Consider the following 16,484-nt stretch of genomic DNA (forward strand, 5'->3'; position numbering starts at 1 on the left):
CATCAGCTGGAGTGGAAATGGGAATGCATTACCATGCCATGCATATGCAATTTGTTTGCCTTGCAACTTTTGAATGTTTAACAGGCTCTAGCTGTAGAAATTAATATTTATTTAAACCATCTGCTGATAACATTCTCTCTATTTTTAGAAACATAGAAGGAGCTATAACAATAAATATTTGGAAGCTTATTGCATAATCACACTTTCAAAGAAATATTCCCACAAACACTGGGTGAATTAACAGTTCCTGGAATCAGCTGAGGTTGCTCTTTATTTTTCAGACATGCATAGGGAGCTGCCCCACAGCTTTAGCAATCTTCCTCTGTCCATCAGATCCAAGGGATTCCTTGTTTATCACCACCAAAGCATTTGTTTGCAAAATCCCTGTTGGAAATCAGTTGAAAATCGACACTTGGAGCAGCAGGTGGAGGGAGGAGGCAGCACCACAGGGTGGGTGTTTGGAGAGCTGACGTGCAATGAAAACGTTCTGAACTCCCAGAGATGAGCACACTGAACCCACTCTGACATCCTGCATTTCATTTCGCCAGCAGAACTGCATTTTAGAGGTTTAATTGGTCCTGGGTTAGGTGTAAACAACTCACACCAGGGAGACCCCTGACCTTCTTTGTACCAGGGAGTCAATTCACTCCTTTACTACCTGGATGCCACAGAATTAAAAAAAAAAAAAACCCACTTTATTCCAGCATCTTTTTCTTGACTATTTTGAAAAAAAAAGGAGTGAAATAAAGTATTTCCATAAGATAGAGGCTCAAATTTACAAAAAAGCAATAACAATTTCTATTTTTCCCTGTTTTTTTCCCCTAAATATTAGTGGTAAAGTGCTAAATTATAATTTGTTTCCAAATCACTGAAAATTCAGTCTTTGCCCCAGATAACCATTGGAATACTGCATCTGCCAATTCCAGCAAAACAAACTCTCCCAGTTCTCTCCCTGAGAAAAGGCAAACAGACACCTCATGTTACTGACACAGCCATCGCCATGTGGTCACAAAAAAAAAGAAGAAGTGTGTAGTTTATTTACAGTTTGTTGTTAGACAACATCCTCTTCCTCCTCCTCCTCCTTCTCCTTCTCCTCCTCCTCATCATCCTCCTTTGCGATGAAATGGAGCTTCCTGGCTTCTCGCCTGCTCCTCGTCATGCTTGGGAGCACAACTGCTGGGAGATCCTGGAGGGAAAAGATCAAATCACTGAGGAAACTCTGTGGGGGTAAATGGCAGAATTTCTGCCTCCACCAGTTCCCATCCTCCCTCAAGTAACACAGGAGCAGTGGCACAAACCCAAAGCTAAAGCTGTGGGGCTTTCAAGGGAATCTGCCCAAACCAGATCCATGGGTAGTCTCAGGGCTTGCACTCCTTCCACAGGGGTGAGAAGGATTTGGACAGGGTAAGGGCTCCCTAAACAAATCCCCACTGCTCCCTGGATACCACAGGAAACACCTAAGAGACCACGGCATTACTTGACCAAAGTTATGCATGTTAATGGCATTCTGATTTAAAGCCCTGGCCCTTGGATCAGTTCAAAAGCTGAGGTAGACAGAAACCAATTTCCATTCCAAACAATTCCAGTGCAGCAGGGCTGGAACTGGGTGATCTTTAAGGTCCCTTCCAACTCAAGCCATTCTATGATTCTGTTAAGAACCAAAGACCACAAAAATACTCTTTTGCCAACAATGCTGTGTCTCCATGTCACTATGAGTAAAAATATCTATCTCACAGAATTGGATTAAAAAATCTAAAAAAGAAAGATTTTACATCTGAAATTAATCAGGCTGGGCAAGTAATTTCATCTCTGATGGAGACAATTCCATCTGAGTACAGGGCCCAGTAATACTGGTCAAATTCACCAAGAGTTTCCAGGCAAATTTCAAGCATTAGGCTTAAAATTTTAGGCTGAACCTAAAGCAGGAACAGACTCATCATCTCAGCACCTCAACATCTCCGAAGAACCGGTGCACTGGCATGGGCTGGTTGCTGTCCTCATCCGAGAGGCCACTGCTGTACTCCAGGAACATCGGTCTCCGCGGGCGATCCGCATTCTCCGAGGTGGCTCCATCAAAGCTCCCACAGCTGCTCTCCTCCTCACTGAACACGTGATGGTGGTACAGATATCCACCCAGTTTTAATGGAGTACTGCTGGATTTCACCATGTGTGGCTCCTGAGGAACATCATGCTCCTTTTCCCATTTTCCTTCATCGGTCTTTGGAATGCTTTCATCTTTTTCCTGTTGGATTATACTGCTGTCTCCTGGATGTTCTGAACCTCCACCCCCATCAGATGTTTTATGTGTTTCCCCCTGCACAGCAAGGTTTCCACTTTCACATGTGAGTCCTTCTAGGTCTGATTTTAGATTGCTTTTTTCACATTTGATCCTCTTTGCGGGTTGTTCTTCAGCAGCTTCGTGTGATGAACACTGTTAGAAAAAAAGACAAGGTCCTAAAAATCACTTGAAATAAAGAGGAATAAAATCACCATATCTCTCTATTTGCAAAGCTGGCTGTGGAACAGAGGAGCTCCATCACAGGAGTGGCATCTTGATCCAAACCTTCTAGGAAAAGTAATTAGAAAAAGTGCATGTGAAGAGAGGCAAAGAGGAACAGAGAGCTTACATAAACCACAATGTACAGCCCATCATCAGCGAGTGGAAAACACTTCTCAGAGAATAAACCATCCCCATACGAGGTCAATCACCATGTTCTTATTTTCTTAAGGATGCTGCTAATTGGAATTACTGCGCCAGGCCTGACTGTCATCACCCTGCAGGGCGAGCGGCTAAATCTGCTCTGTATTTCTGCAGTGGGAGGAGGGGGAACGGCGATAAATTTACATACATTCTCCTTGTAATTCCCACATCGTGATGCTCAGATTGTAGCTGTTAATAATTACCTGCGCTCCCCACAAGCCGTGACCGCCCGACCCCGCGGCCTTTCCCCCCCACCCCAGCCCACCTGCCCCGTCCCTCGTACCGGACTCGCCGTGTCGGCTGCTTCCCCCGCGGGCTGTGCGGGGTCGGCTGCCGGGGCTGCCTTCGCGGAGGGCCGGGCCCGGTGCCGGTGCCGATGCCGTGGCCGTGAGCGGGCCGGACGAGCGGGACCGCCGGTGTCCGAGCGGCTCCGGCCACGGGCAGCGCCGCCCGCCGCCATCTTGGGCCGCGCAGGGCCCGCCATCGCCATCTTGTGGAGCCTCTCGGCTCGGGAGCCCCGGGGCGAGTGCCGGTACCGGGCTGTGGGCTCCGGGCTGAGGGCTCCGGACTGAGGGCTCCGGGCACCGGGCTGAGGGCACCGGGCTGAGAGCTCCGGGCTGAGGGCACCGGGCTGAGGGCACCGGCTACCGGGCTCCGGGCTGAGAGCTCCGGGCTGTGGGCTCCGGGCTGAGGGCACCGGGTAAAGGGAAGCCTCGTCCCGCCCAGTGAGGGTGGGGAGCCCACGCCCTTCACACCCAGCAGCCCCTCACACCCAGCCGCCCTTAGCTTGGACCAGAGGCAGCGTCACGGTAACGGAAGTTTTGGCAAAGTGAGGACAAAGCAGCGCGTTACAGGTTGCAGAATCATGGAATGGCTGGTGCGTTGGAATAGACGTTGAAGATCATCCAGTGCGACCCCCTGCCATGGCAGAGACACCTTCTGTAGACCAGGTTGCTCCAAGCCCTGTCCAGCCTGGCCTTGGACACTTCCAGGGACCTAGGGGCAGCCACAGCTTCTCTGGGCACCCTGTGCCGGGGCCTCAGCACCCTCACAGGGAAGAATTTCTTCCCAATATCCCATCTAAACCTCCTCTCTATCAGTTTGAACCCATTCCCCTTGTCCTGTCTCTACATACTCTTGTAACTTGTCTTGCCCCATCTTTCCAGTAAGTTTCCTTCAGGTATTAGAAGGCTGCAATTCCAGTATCTGAAGGGAACTCACTGACCTCCCTCAGGGCTGCTGCCTGGGGAAAAACCAAACCCATCCTGCCTAGGCACTATGTAGCTTATAAACATTTGAAATCTTTTTCTTCCCATTGTGTCTCATTCTGAAGCAGCGCTCGCTCCCATTCAAGACGTGGTCGGAGAGTTATTATTCAGATGTGCCTCTCTCTGGTTTTCACAGCCCTCAGGGAACAAATTATGTCAGTAACTCAAATCCCTCTTTAACTTCAAGGACTCTGAGGGTAGCAGATGAATTTCTGTGTAGTAAAGCACCCAGATTTAAGTACGTAATTATCCTGTCTGATGTTCCCAGGGAGGTGCTGCAGGGAGCGATGGCAGGTACTGGTGCCCTGATAGCCACATCCCCACGATGGGGCCCATGGGCTCCATCCATCACATTAAACACAACTCCTTCTCTGGTTAATTCAGTGCTTTGGGGACACTGTGGGGATTTTTATAATTCTGTCCATCTGAGGGCACAGGAGCTTGTTTCTTTATAGCAGCCTTTAATGTTCTTGCTCATTGCAGAGTCGTCCCACGAGTCTCAGTGGTACCTGTGCTCCTCCATCCAGCTTGGCTGATTAAATGCTTGTCCGTTCATCCTGGCCTTAAAAAACAGAAGCAACAATTTAAATCGCAGAAATAAGTGGCAAGACTGTACCTATGGGGATATTCAAGAAATACATTTTTTCTCAAAAGTATAAAATCCCCCAGTTAAACTGTGCAGGTTTCGAGACTCGCCTGCATGTTGCTGTGCAATTTCCCTTGGTGCTCAGGGTCCGTCTGTGCTTTGTTCTCCGGGTGAGATAATTCATATTCTTCTCCAAAACCTCCTCGACTTGCTCCACTCTCTCACAGTGTTGTTGCTTGCAGCCATGGAATACAGATGATTGTTTTTATTAGGCAGTGAAAACTTATACTGTCTTGTAAACAGCCGCAGACTAAAACTGGCTGAAAAGCAGCATTTCTGCAGCTGGAAAACGTGGTTCTTGTTTTAATTTCCAAAACAAACTGAAAATAGTAAGGAAAATTTAATGTTGACAATTCTAATAAATACTTTTCACAACACTGTGTGGTTCTTGTTGCTTGTGCTGCCTTGGAAAGCTGACGTGACTGAGCACTGAGGATGGGGTGGCAAAGCCCTGAGCAGTCCTGTGGTCTTTGGTGACCTGGCATGGGGTGAGATACACAACTACAAGTACCTGAAGCACTGTGGGATGGCCTTGGACACTCTCAAGGGACAAAGCAGCTTAGATGGAGCTGGGATGGCAGGGCTCCCTCCAGAGTTCTCGTGTCACGCTCACCCTATTCTCCCATCCAACCACGTTATTTCGGGGGCAGGTGGTGACAATTTCACAGCTGCAGATGTTGCTGAATTTTCTGAAATATGGCCGAGATAAAAACTGTCACATAGCGCAGGAAGCACCCGGGAGAGACTGCGGATCCCTTTGAGATCCATCCCCATCTCAGCATCAGTGACTCTCAAGTGAGTTGAAAGGCGACGGGGGGACTGCCAGCAGCCAACAGCCCTTGGAGGGAATCAGAGCAGTACGAGCTATTTACATTAAACCCACATTTCCACATTAAAGGGGGCTTATTCTCAATATTAAAAAAATGGGTTATATTAGAATCTGTTGTCTAAGCAGACGGGGAAGAAAAAATAAAAAGAGGGTTTTGCGAGCTCCATCATTCCTGTGAAAACTGGCGGCTCTGCAGCAGCAGCTGATGAGCTTATGGAGCAGGAAGGGAGAGCCGGGCTGTGAAAGTCGATGTGTAAATGAGCTTCTTGCAGCACTTGTCTCTGCGCCTGTCACTTGCACCAGTGTCCCTGTCTGTTATAATCCTCCCAGTTCATTTGGCTAAACATGAGTGACATGCCAGGGACAGCAGCCAAAAAAAATGTTGCCTGTAAACACGCTGGCTGTTAACTGTTGAATGTGAGGTCTGTCAAACAGAACAGCCATCCGGCAAGAGCACTGACTGGCCTTTTCCTGCCACGGGAAGGGTGGGCTGGGTTCAAGTGGCTGAATTCTTCTGGGGAGAAAGCAGGAGGAGGATCAACTTCCCAAACACCAGGACCGGGAGCCTCGCTCCCTGCTGCATCATTCTGGCTGCCTCCTCTTCCTCCTCAGCAGGAAGAGTTGTTGTTTTGCTCCAGATTTGAAGCAAAGAATGTTTAGCTGCTGTTCCCTTCCATCACATGGTGGTGTTGTGCCAGCTCAGGTGATGTTGGTGAGCATTGAGGCTGGCTGGGGCTCTGAGTAACCTGGTCTATGGAAGGTGTCCCTGCCCATAGCAGGGGGCTGGAACTGGATAATTCCATGATGATGAACTGCCAGCTTTGGGTATTGCCTCCTGGAAGATTTTCTGGGAGTCAGTACCCCATCTAGAACTGAATATTCACAAGGGTGTGCAGCCCTCTGATGCAGCTGCCCTGAGCACCACTGCCCTGAGCACCACTGCCCTGAAAACCTTTGCACCACTCAAATAGAAAAAAACCCTCATTTCCATCACAGAGGAGTGCTCACATCAGGAGCTGGAGAGCCCTGACACAGAAATCACAGGGAAATTATGGTACATAATGAAACTTTATGCCTGCCATGTGAGAAATCTCTTTGAGTCTTATTTTGGATTTCTTGCAAGTCTCTTATCAAGGACCAAATGTGGAAAAGCAGTATCTGAAGAAATTAATTAACACAACAGAACTGTACGTGGGCTTTGTGAGAAAGAGCAACAAAGAGGAAACCTGTGACATTCGTTAATGACAAACCATAAGGGACATCTGAGAACAGTGAGTGCAGAGAACCCAGCCCAGGCTGGGGCTTGTAGTACCTGCCTGAGGGGCTGTTTGGCATTGGGCTTCCTGTGATGGGTACAGAAGACCCTGGAGCCCTGCCAGGATCCTTTCCCAAACCCTTCCCTGGAGCCCTGCTGCTGGTGGTTCTGTCCCCCTGCGGTTGATGCACATTCCCACTTCTCATAAACACTTCCCTGTAGTGTTTACCTGTCTAATCTTTCCCAAGGCACCTCCAAACACCGCCCAGTGAATTCCAGGCGCTCCACCTGCCCCAGGTCTCCTGCCCTCTCTAAGCCCCTCGTTGCTCCTGGCACATTGATTTTTAAAGTGTTTCAAAAACCACAAGTAAATCTCTCCCAGCACAAAGCATCTCACTGGAACCAAATCCTTACCTTTGCTCCAGGAGACTGATTACATTGGTTTAATGATTTACTGGCAACTTGGCCTCGCTGTTAAAAAGCATCAGCTACAGAAACCTTTTCCTGGCTCAATTTAACGGCTGCAATAACTGCAGCCGTGGGAACAGCCACTCCCGCCCCTCCGCTTCCCGCTTTGTCACGTCGCTTTGCTACAGGCTTTAATTAGGGTTTAATTAGGGTTTAATTCCCATCAACTCCCCGGCCGGGGCAGCAGTTAGGGCTCAGCCGCCGCCCGACGCTGGGGGTCAGTGTGAGACCAGCGGTGCGGCCGCGCCGAGCGCGGACTCGGGGGGACGGGGGACACAGGGGACACGGGGGACACAGCGGGACACGGAAGATGTGGGACACGGGGAGATACGGGGGGACATGGCGAAATAGGGGACACGGCGGGACACAGGCACGGCAGGATGAGTGACACAGGTGAGCTCGGATGGACGAGGAGTTCTCTCCGGATTTCGTGGGAGAGGCGCAGTCCCCGCCAAGCCTTTCTGCCCTCCTGCCAGGAGCCTAAATCAGGGAATCGCGGGATCGTTTGGGTTGGAAGGGACGTTAAAGCTTATCCCGTTCCACCCCCTCCCTGGGTAGGCACACCGTCCACTATCCCAGGTTGATCCAAGTCCTGTCCAGCCTGGCTTTGGGCACTTCCAGGGATGGGGCAGCCACAGCTTCACCGGGCAGCCTGTGCCAGCTCCTCACCACCCTCACAGGGAAGAATTTCTCCCTAAAACCTAATCTATATTTCCCCTCTTTTAATTTAAAGCAACCCCCCCTTGTCCTGTCACTCCATGCCCTTGTCCATTGTCCTCTACAGCTCTCCTGGAGTACCTTTAGGCACTGGACGGTGCTTTAAGGTTTCCCCTTCCCCTGTTCTTTGGAGAACAGAGCCTCCTGTTCTCCAAGTTGCATATCCCAGTTCTCCCAGCCCATCTCCATGGGAGAGATGCCCAGATTTTACCTGGTAGCTTTGTTGGGGACCCCAGGGAGCTGGGGCAGTTGTGTTCAGCAGCTCTGAATGTGCTGCTCCCAGCTGGCATGGGGGATCTCAGGAACAAACAGCTTCTCCCTGTTTCCTCCAGCCATCCCTGCCTGCAGGTAGCTGAGCCTGGTTCTGGCATTGCCACCCTGCCCAGCTGTCAGAGGGACAAGCTGGGAACACCACACTCAGCAAGGCTGAACTCCATCCAAAAGCTGAGCCCAGGCTGCTCTCAGCATAATTTGCTTAGTTAGATTTAAAATAATAATAATTTTAAAAATGCCCTTCTTCTGTCCTACATGCCAGAGAAGATCAGGCTCACGCAGCCCCAGCCTGATTTTCCACCAGTGACAGGTAACATTTTGGTGAGTGTTGTACATTATTTAACACCATATCTTTGGGGAGATAAAAATTCTTTGAGTGAATGCAAGTGTCTCCTCTACACACCTGACAAGGATGGAAGTGGCTGTTTTACACAAGGCTCATTAAATATAAACCCACCGTGTTGATTTCAGCATCTTAAATTACTTAAACCAATGTAATGGGATAAATATTTGATGATGAATTTTATTAAATTTCCACCACTATCATGTTACTGCTAAAAATATAAAGAAATCTTTAAAGCGTGCTTGGTGGTCTCCAAAGGCAAATGATTGGAAACCTAACTCAAAACCTGCCTGCAGGGATTGCTTTGGGGATGGGAATGAATTATCTCCTTCCCTCTGTCCTCTGCAGGTAGCAGCAGATTCTTCCTGCTCCCATCAGGATTAGTCAGTCCCTGAAAATAGCGACAATAGCCTGGGCCAGGCCTGGAGCTGTGGGAGGCACACAGCCAAGGTTGTGCCCACTGAGCGTGGCTCTGCATGGGATAACCCTTGGGAGCAGCACGGGAGGGCAGGGAGCATCCCACAGGAGGGTGACTGCGGCTGGCTGCTCGCAGATGTTGATCTGGTTTGAAGTCTCTCGGCATATGCAAACTCTCAGGATCGTGTTTGTCTCCTCTCCCAGCTTCTGCGCTTTGCAGTTCTGCTTTGAAGGCAGAATGGAACAGAAGCATTGCGGTGTGGTGGGGAATCACCCAAGAAATGGGCATCTGCACGAGCTGTGCGTGTTCCCCAAATCTGGAGGGGCTGGGGCACTGTCCCCACAGAGCTGGTGGTGTGGTGTGGGCTGGGGTCACCTCAGCAAACCCTCACAGCCGCTCTGCCAGCCATGCAGAAAGGGAAATCCACTGAGGGACTGAAAAGAGGACATCACCAGGATGTTTTTAAACTCTGATTTGACAAAATCCTACCAGATTTTCTCTCATTAGCACTTGCCTCTGAACGCAGCTTGAGGTGAGACCTACCTTTCAGCAGAGCTGTGGCCTACACCAGAGCCCCATCCGAAAGTGCTGCCCCATGAATCAGTAGTACATCTCGAGTCAGAGTGTGGCAAGTTGTGCAGTCCTGAGTCTATAAATATTTCTGTTTGCCTTTCAAAGGATTTCTGCACAGTGGCACTTTCTCTCCCTGTCACATAATTAACTCTAGCTCCCTTTCTGTCACTTGTCTTGTGACAATTCAATACATAAAGTTTAAAACCCCTCAGCAATTTAATTCTTGGCATTTAAGAGTCACCAATTTCCGGGCAGATGAAATCTCCCAGGACAGAGCTGGTCCGAGCAAAGGCACATGCCCATGGATAAGCACCTGAGATGGAGATGGCAGCTGAGCCAGGTGGCACTTTCTTAGCAGAGCAAGAAGCCATCAGCATTTTCCTGAAGAGGTATCTCTTTCCCTGGTATCCCACAGGAGGGGGAGTTTAAGCCACTCCAGGAATCTCATCACAGTTCAGTAGCTCCCTGAATTAAAAAAGGATAATTACAGTTGAAGCACCCTGGAGCAGGGCCATGGAACAGGCTATTGAGGTCAGTCTCTTGTCCACTCTCACGACTTCTTACAAAACCAGAGTGAACTCTGTGCCAAAAGATCCCCACCTGGATTTATTTCTTTTTACCACTGGTTCCCAGTGCCAGAGGTTACACGTAAAGAGCTGTAACTGCACCTCAGAGAGGACCTTCTACCAGCGGGGATCCTCAGACAGCATCTATCTTCAAAAGAGCAGGAAAAAACAATCAGAGGAGACATGTTCTGTTCATGCAACAGCAAGCAATATTGTTCCATTGGTAGGAATCACACTAGGACAGCAGCTCCAGTGGCCCAGAGCGCCGTGCTTTTACGCATTCCTTCCAACTGGGGACTGCAGTGCAACAGGAGCGATTCCGTTATCAGCCCTGGGAGGCTCTGGTAATGAACCCACATCCTCATTACAATCTGCTTAAGTACTTCCTACATCAGGTATTGCCTCCATCAAGCATCGCTGCTGATCTCCCGTGTCCTGACTCTTTTGAAGCAGGTTTTCCAGGAGCAGCTCCGTTACACGATGCCACAGCTCTGAGTCATCTCCCACCTCCCCACAGGGCCAGCTGCGTGCCTTTGTCATCCGCACCGCTTGCATCCTGTACAGAAGATGTCACACAACTGTCCAGACACCGTCCCGGTGTGTAATAGCTGCTCTTCAGAGACAGATTAATCATGTAAGCGGAGAAAGACTTCAGCTGGGCACTCCTGCTCAAGCAGCACATTTCTAGGGCTCTTTTCTGCATGCACTGATAGTGTTTAATGCTGAACACAGAGTCGGAATTAAAAACTGCCCAGGAAGAGGGTTTAGGGCTCAGAGTGTTTAATAACACTGTCACAGAGCCAGGAACTTGACTGCCACATGTTCCTGTCCCTTTCTGTGCCTCGTCCCAGGGCAGAGGGGTATCTGGTGTAATCTCAATCCTCCTAGGTTCCAATAGAAGTGCCTTGGTTACTTCTTACCATTGTCTTGGGTCATTTTCTTCACTACACGACCCTTGCTGGTTATCCTTTTCAGCTAAAAATACCTGCTCCTCACATGTCCTTCTGGTGGGCAGGAGCTGCCGCTGGCATGCCGGGGATGTTGTTTTGACACTTTGATTCAATGCGAGGACACACGAATAGAAAGCCACCAGTGAATAGAAGAATAAATCTATATGTTCCTTGCTGTCACTTCAACTAGAAAGCAAAGCTGGCAGCTCTCGCTCTTCAGGGAATCTGAGATTATTTGGACAAAGGTTTCCCCGTGGGTGGCACACTCGCAGGAACAAAGGAGCAGGGTTCACAGGAGGAACAAGTGTCCTGCAGCCAGCACGATCAAAAGCGAGCCCCGGAACCGTGTGTACACCAGGTTGGGCAGGAGAGATTGAACAACAATCAGGTGCACAAGAAACCCATTCAGAGAGAGGATTCTGAGGGAATTGAAACAAGCGTTGGCTCTGCTTCATCTGCAGACAATAGCACTGTTTAAGGGGGAGCTGCTACACTCTGAGTGTCTGTGCTTTTGTTAACCTGCTTAATAGGAAAAGAAGGAAACCAAGTTCCTAGGCAGTGGCTAGGAAGGCAGTGGGTAACTTAGCTGTGCACAACTGGCACTGTTTCCATGCCCATCAGTATGCCAAGGTTTGTCATTGCTTCTTTATGTCCTGCCAAAACCCAGCCACGTCACCAAGAGACTTCTGCTCTTGTGCTTAACTCGGTGCCTTTTGATATCAGAAGTGCTTCAGCATAGATTTTAGGGATGAGAGAGAGAGCACTAACCCCTGCTCTGGCCAGCTTGGAGCCTCCTGTGCTGCTCCAGGGGCCAGAGGCAGCAGCACTGTCATCTGTGAACCTCCTGTCCAACCTCCCAGACCTCCTGTCCCACCTGCAAACTGCCCATCCCACGTGCCAGACACTGTCAGGCTTTTCTCCACCAGCATCAGAGCCAGCAGAGCTGCTCTGGCCCTGGAAGTGAGCCTGGCCCTGTGCCAGCCAGCATCCATGGCAGGGTGATCCTCTCTGTAATGGAATTCTTCCGGCAAGGGAAAGCAGTGCAGTGCCCCTTGTTGCTCACATCCAGCTGAGCACCAACTTCTCCTCCCCTCTAAGCTCTCCAGAGACAAACTGCTCTGGCCAAGAAGTCAGAAGGCTGGAGCAGCCCCTGGATTCTGCTGTTCCCTGGGGACAGCATTTTTTTTTTACCACTGCTGACATTCCCTCTCTGTTGCTGAGGTAGAGCTTCCCTCACTCCGTGTGCAGCTTCCCTGCACTTGACCTGCGGCGATGCTCTGCATTTGCAGCTCTGCAGTTCTCAGTGCTTCGTGCTTTCAGTCACACTCCTGCACAGGGAACAGGCACATCCCTCGGTTTTGTCTTCACACTCAGTAACCACGGAAGAAAAAAAACCCTGAAGGAGTGCCTAGGTTGCATCTTTGGGACGCAGAACTGTACAGGTGTGCACTTCCATAAATACTGCAGACAGGAGTTTATTAGATTCCACTAGCATGGCAACTGCTGCATTCCAGATGCCGGAGACTTTGGAAGGAAGCCAACCACCAGTTTCTCAAGGAATATTTTATCACCATTGGGCTGTGCTGAGTGAGGATTCTTCTCCTCAAAGCAGGGAGGAGGAGAGGGGCCACAACAGTCAAGTTGAAGCAATTCTTTCTTCTGTAGTTTAATCCTCTTCCCTCCCCTTGATACGCAGTTTATTTAATTGCGGAGACAAGATGCATTGCTTTCTTGAGGGATTGTGGGAGAATATTTGTAATCCAAGGGCTGTAATTGAACTCGGTAATAATAATTATACTTCTCTTCATTAATATGTCTTAAAGCTCATTACAAACTATTTTCGTGCCAGCATCTTTGCCAAATCCCTACAGGGTTAGAGATAACTTCTTATTCCAGTAGAGCAGCGACTTTAAGGACTCTCACAGGGCATCAGCAACAGCCAAACCCCTGAGATCATTGTTGAGGCCAGGGTGGTGTGATCCTAAGGGATATGAGGAATTGGCCAACATTGTCCAGCTGGCTGGGGGTTGGCCCAGGATGAGGAATCCCCAGGCTCAGTGCCATTCAGCCTGCAGCAGCTTTACTGCTCCCCGCTGGGGATGGAGCACCTCTCCTATGAGGAAAGGCTGAGAGAATTGGGATTGCTCAGCCTGGAAATGAAAAGGCTTCAGCGTGACCTCATTGTGGCCTTCCAGTACCTGAAGGGAGCTGACAAGAAAGATGGAGAGAGACTATTTACAAGGGCCTGGAGTGACAGGACAAGGGGGGAATGGCTTCACATTGATAGAGAACAGAGTTAGATTGGCTATTAATTAAAAATTCCTTCTGGTGAGGGTGGTAAGGCCCTGGCACAGGTTGCCCAGAGAAGCTGTGGCTGCCCCTGGATCCCTGAAAGTGTCCAAGGCCAGGCTGGACAGGATTTGGAGCAACGTGGCCAAGTGGAAGATGTCTCTGCCCCCATCAGGGTGTTGGAACAAGATGAGCTTCCAACCCAAACCGTCCAGGGATTCTGTGATTCATCTGAACTGGGGTCAGCTGGGCTCTGAGAATGCTGTTCCAAGCTCAGTAGTCAGTCATGGCACAAAAAATCCTGCCTGTCTAGAGAAGGGGAGCCATTCCTGAACCATGAGGCTTTCCTGAGCTGTTCTGCCTGGCTGGAGCGCCTGTGGAGCTGCGCCCACCGCTGGGATCCAGCTGTGCTCTGACAGGCAGTGCCTGACACGGGGTGCCTGTGTCGTTGTATGCCCTGAGGAGTGGATCTAAAAGCGGTTGCTTTTCAGTACAAGGATGTCTATTCCAGATCACAAGTCTGCAATTAAAATAAAAAATTCAAACTCATTTTACTTAGACAACAGATAGGAGGGATGCAGTGCATTAAGATGTGTTCCAAACTCTCAAATCCCATTATCACTGAAGTGAGGTCCCAGTGCAAATCCCAGTGTGCAGAGGGCAAAATGTTCCCTAGGCTGGAGATAATGTTCTGCCCCTCTCCAAGGAAGGGTTGTGGCTCTTTCAGGAATGCTGCTCGTTCAATATTTAAGCTCAGTCTGTGCGACACGCGAGGTACCTTAGCATTCATTATCCTGTTTATGCCAGCATCTCTGCCGAGTCCCCGGTGCACTGGGGAGAACCATTTTCCTGCTACAGCAGCAGCAGCACTAAGGTGTGCTGTGGCAATTACAGGGGAATATAAATTTCCAGCTCCCCTGAAATCACAGCACTCCTATTAAAGCAACCCACTGGCTATGTGCTAAATTTGCCCAGACAGCGGCAGGGCCAGACAATGATGGCCTGTGGAGATCCTCTGGAATAGGCCGTGTGCCGCTGGGTTGGCTGTGGATGAAATGCACTCCTCTGTCACCAGCTCTCCGGCTCAGAGCAGTTCCAAGAGGAAAAAAAAAATGAGAAAGGAGCAGAACAAGCGGCAGCAGCACAATAGGCTTTCTTTGAAGCAATTCTTCCAGGTATGTCTGCACTTGCTCCCTGGATCTGCAAGTATATGTCAAATAAATTCAATTAATTTTCTCAAACAACCGTTGCTGCTTTTCATTGGAATCTCTCCCATCAAGCTCACCCATGACATTTAAAGTTCCCATTCCCCAGAGCCACAATAGCCAGGAGGAGCAGAGCTGCTGTGTCCCAGGGGACTGCTGGTCAGCCAGCTGGGCACAGCAGGGGACAGTTCTGCCACTTTCACTCTGCAGTGCCCTCACTCCATGAGCAAGGAAAGCTCTGAGCTGGATCATCAGCTCCTGGTGGAATTTGCAGAGACAGAAGAAAACAGATGACAACAGAAGTTTGGCGATTTGAATGGCAGGCATAGACACCTGGAGAATCCTTGCCATGTCCTGCCTTGGAGCAGAACGGAGCAGAGATCATGCCCATAGCTGTCCTGGCTGGGTGGAACTGTCCCCTCCTCCCCATCACCCTGTGGCTGCATATCCCTGAGCTCAAACGAGCCCCCTTTTTCACAGCGAATGTCAGAGAGCCCCAGCAGCAACCAGCGTGGCCAAGGGCAGCAGAGCACAGAGCAGCAACTTGGAAATCATCTCTGCCTGTCTCAAAGACGCCTCTGTGCTGTGAGCACAGCTCCATGCGGGAGCCAGACAGCTGGGATCAGACAGGCACCGCACCGTCAGGCTGCTGCTTGTCAGCTCCTGCCGAGGGATGCGAGGAGCACACACCACACGCCTCCACTCCCGCTGGAGAATCCTCCTCTGCGGCTGGAACAGTAGCAAGGGCTGGTCTGAGGGACACTCACCCTCCTTCACCTCCCTGTCCCTGTCCTGAGAGAGGTACACCCTCCTGGAGAGAGGGTAGAAGCCTTCACAGAATGGCTGTGCTCACAACTTGCCTGTTTCCACCTCTTCTTCCTGAGCCCTTTGCTTCTGAGAGGAATTTTTCCTCTGAGTTTCTCATCTCTTTCCAAAACATGACACATCCTTAAACTGACTTGAATGTAAACGATGCAAATGCAGGGAGAAGGTAATTAGTCTCTGGAGGCTACAATTGGGTTTTAAGCAACTAAATCATTGGAGATGGGTATTATTTCACCTCCCTGAGAAAGAAAGGAATCCCTCAAGAGTTGGTTTGAGGAGGGGTGGGCTTGCAGCCCATTGCTGCTGAAAGCTGCCAACCTTCCCTTGCAAGAGCTGCCTGGGATTTAAGCTGCCTTTAAGGCTTCACTCCCCAAAGCGGGACAGGAGGAGGCTCAGGCAGCAGCCCCCAGTGACACACGCTGTTCTCATCTCCATCTGCTCAGCCCATGCAAACACATCACCCCTAAAAACCCCCAAATGCTTATCCCCTGTGCCCTGACGTTCACCCCGTGGGTTTTGCCTCCCCGCAGCACCAGCTTGCCAAAACCCACTCCTACTCTTGGCCATGGAGGCCTGAAAGTCATTCCTACCCTGGCCCAGGAGCTGCAGCTGCAATCGACTGGCTGGGCTCATATGTTCCAAATCACCCTAATGGCACTTCAGAAATGCAAATAAAAGTGAGATTATGATATTTTACGTAAATAAGCAATGTGGCAATCCCAGCCTGGCTTGGCCTGCCAGGCAAATTCACTGGAGAGATATTAACATTGAAATATGTGAGCGTGTTTGCATGGAACATTTATTGTATAACTCTGGGCTCCAATAAAGCCTTGTATAAATTATTCATTTTGGAATCGAGATGAAATGCCAAAACCCACCCACCAAGGGACTGCTTTTATTACTACCCGAGATCTAGTCTTAGTTAGCAGCTAAGCTGTTAACACAGCTCACAAGGTAATTCCAAATGGGGAATAACGCCATGGCTCTGTGTTGCCTCCATGTCACCACATACCTTGTCCCAGGAGCAGTGGCTGGGGACACCCACACTTACTCCCACTGTTTTAGGGGGGAAAACTGAGTCCTGAAGAGTGCAATTCCTGCCCACTGTGTTCATCCGGGGAGCCACGAGGCCAAGGAGGTGTTTGTAGAGGAAACCAG

At 49.9% G+C, this 16,484-nt stretch overlaps 1 protein-coding gene and 1 long non-coding RNA gene across 2 annotated transcripts; both read right to left on the reverse strand.

Annotated features, from left to right (window-relative positions):
• Positions 1-92: 92 nt before the first annotated feature.
• C21H1orf174 (chromosome 21 C1orf174 homolog) lies at positions 93-3,340 on the reverse strand. The gene is made up of 3 exons (XM_085079906.1): positions 2,985-3,340; positions 1,949-2,431; positions 93-1,186 (listed from the first exon to the last, which is right to left on the reverse strand). Exons 1-3 carry the CDS (start codon positions 3,189-3,191, stop codon positions 1,052-1,054), a joined length of 825 nt encoding a protein of 274 aa, XP_084936032.1. The 5' UTR covers positions 3,192-3,340; the 3' UTR covers positions 93-1,051.
• Positions 3,341-5,867: 2,527 nt separating this feature from the next.
• LOC146428279 (uncharacterized) lies at positions 5,868-7,251 on the reverse strand. The gene is made up of 2 exons (XR_014856166.1): positions 7,114-7,251; positions 5,868-6,076 (listed from the first exon to the last, which is right to left on the reverse strand). It is a non-coding gene; the product is annotated as an uncharacterized LOC146428279 (long non-coding RNA).
• Positions 7,252-16,484: the final 9,233 nt, after the last annotated feature.

This window comes from Lichenostomus cassidix, chromosome 21, assembly GCF_008360975.1.
Source record: "Lichenostomus cassidix isolate B80296 chromosome 21, HeHo_3.0, whole genome shotgun sequence".
Taxonomy (NCBI): Eukaryota; Metazoa; Chordata; class Aves; order Passeriformes; family Meliphagidae; genus Lichenostomus; species Lichenostomus cassidix.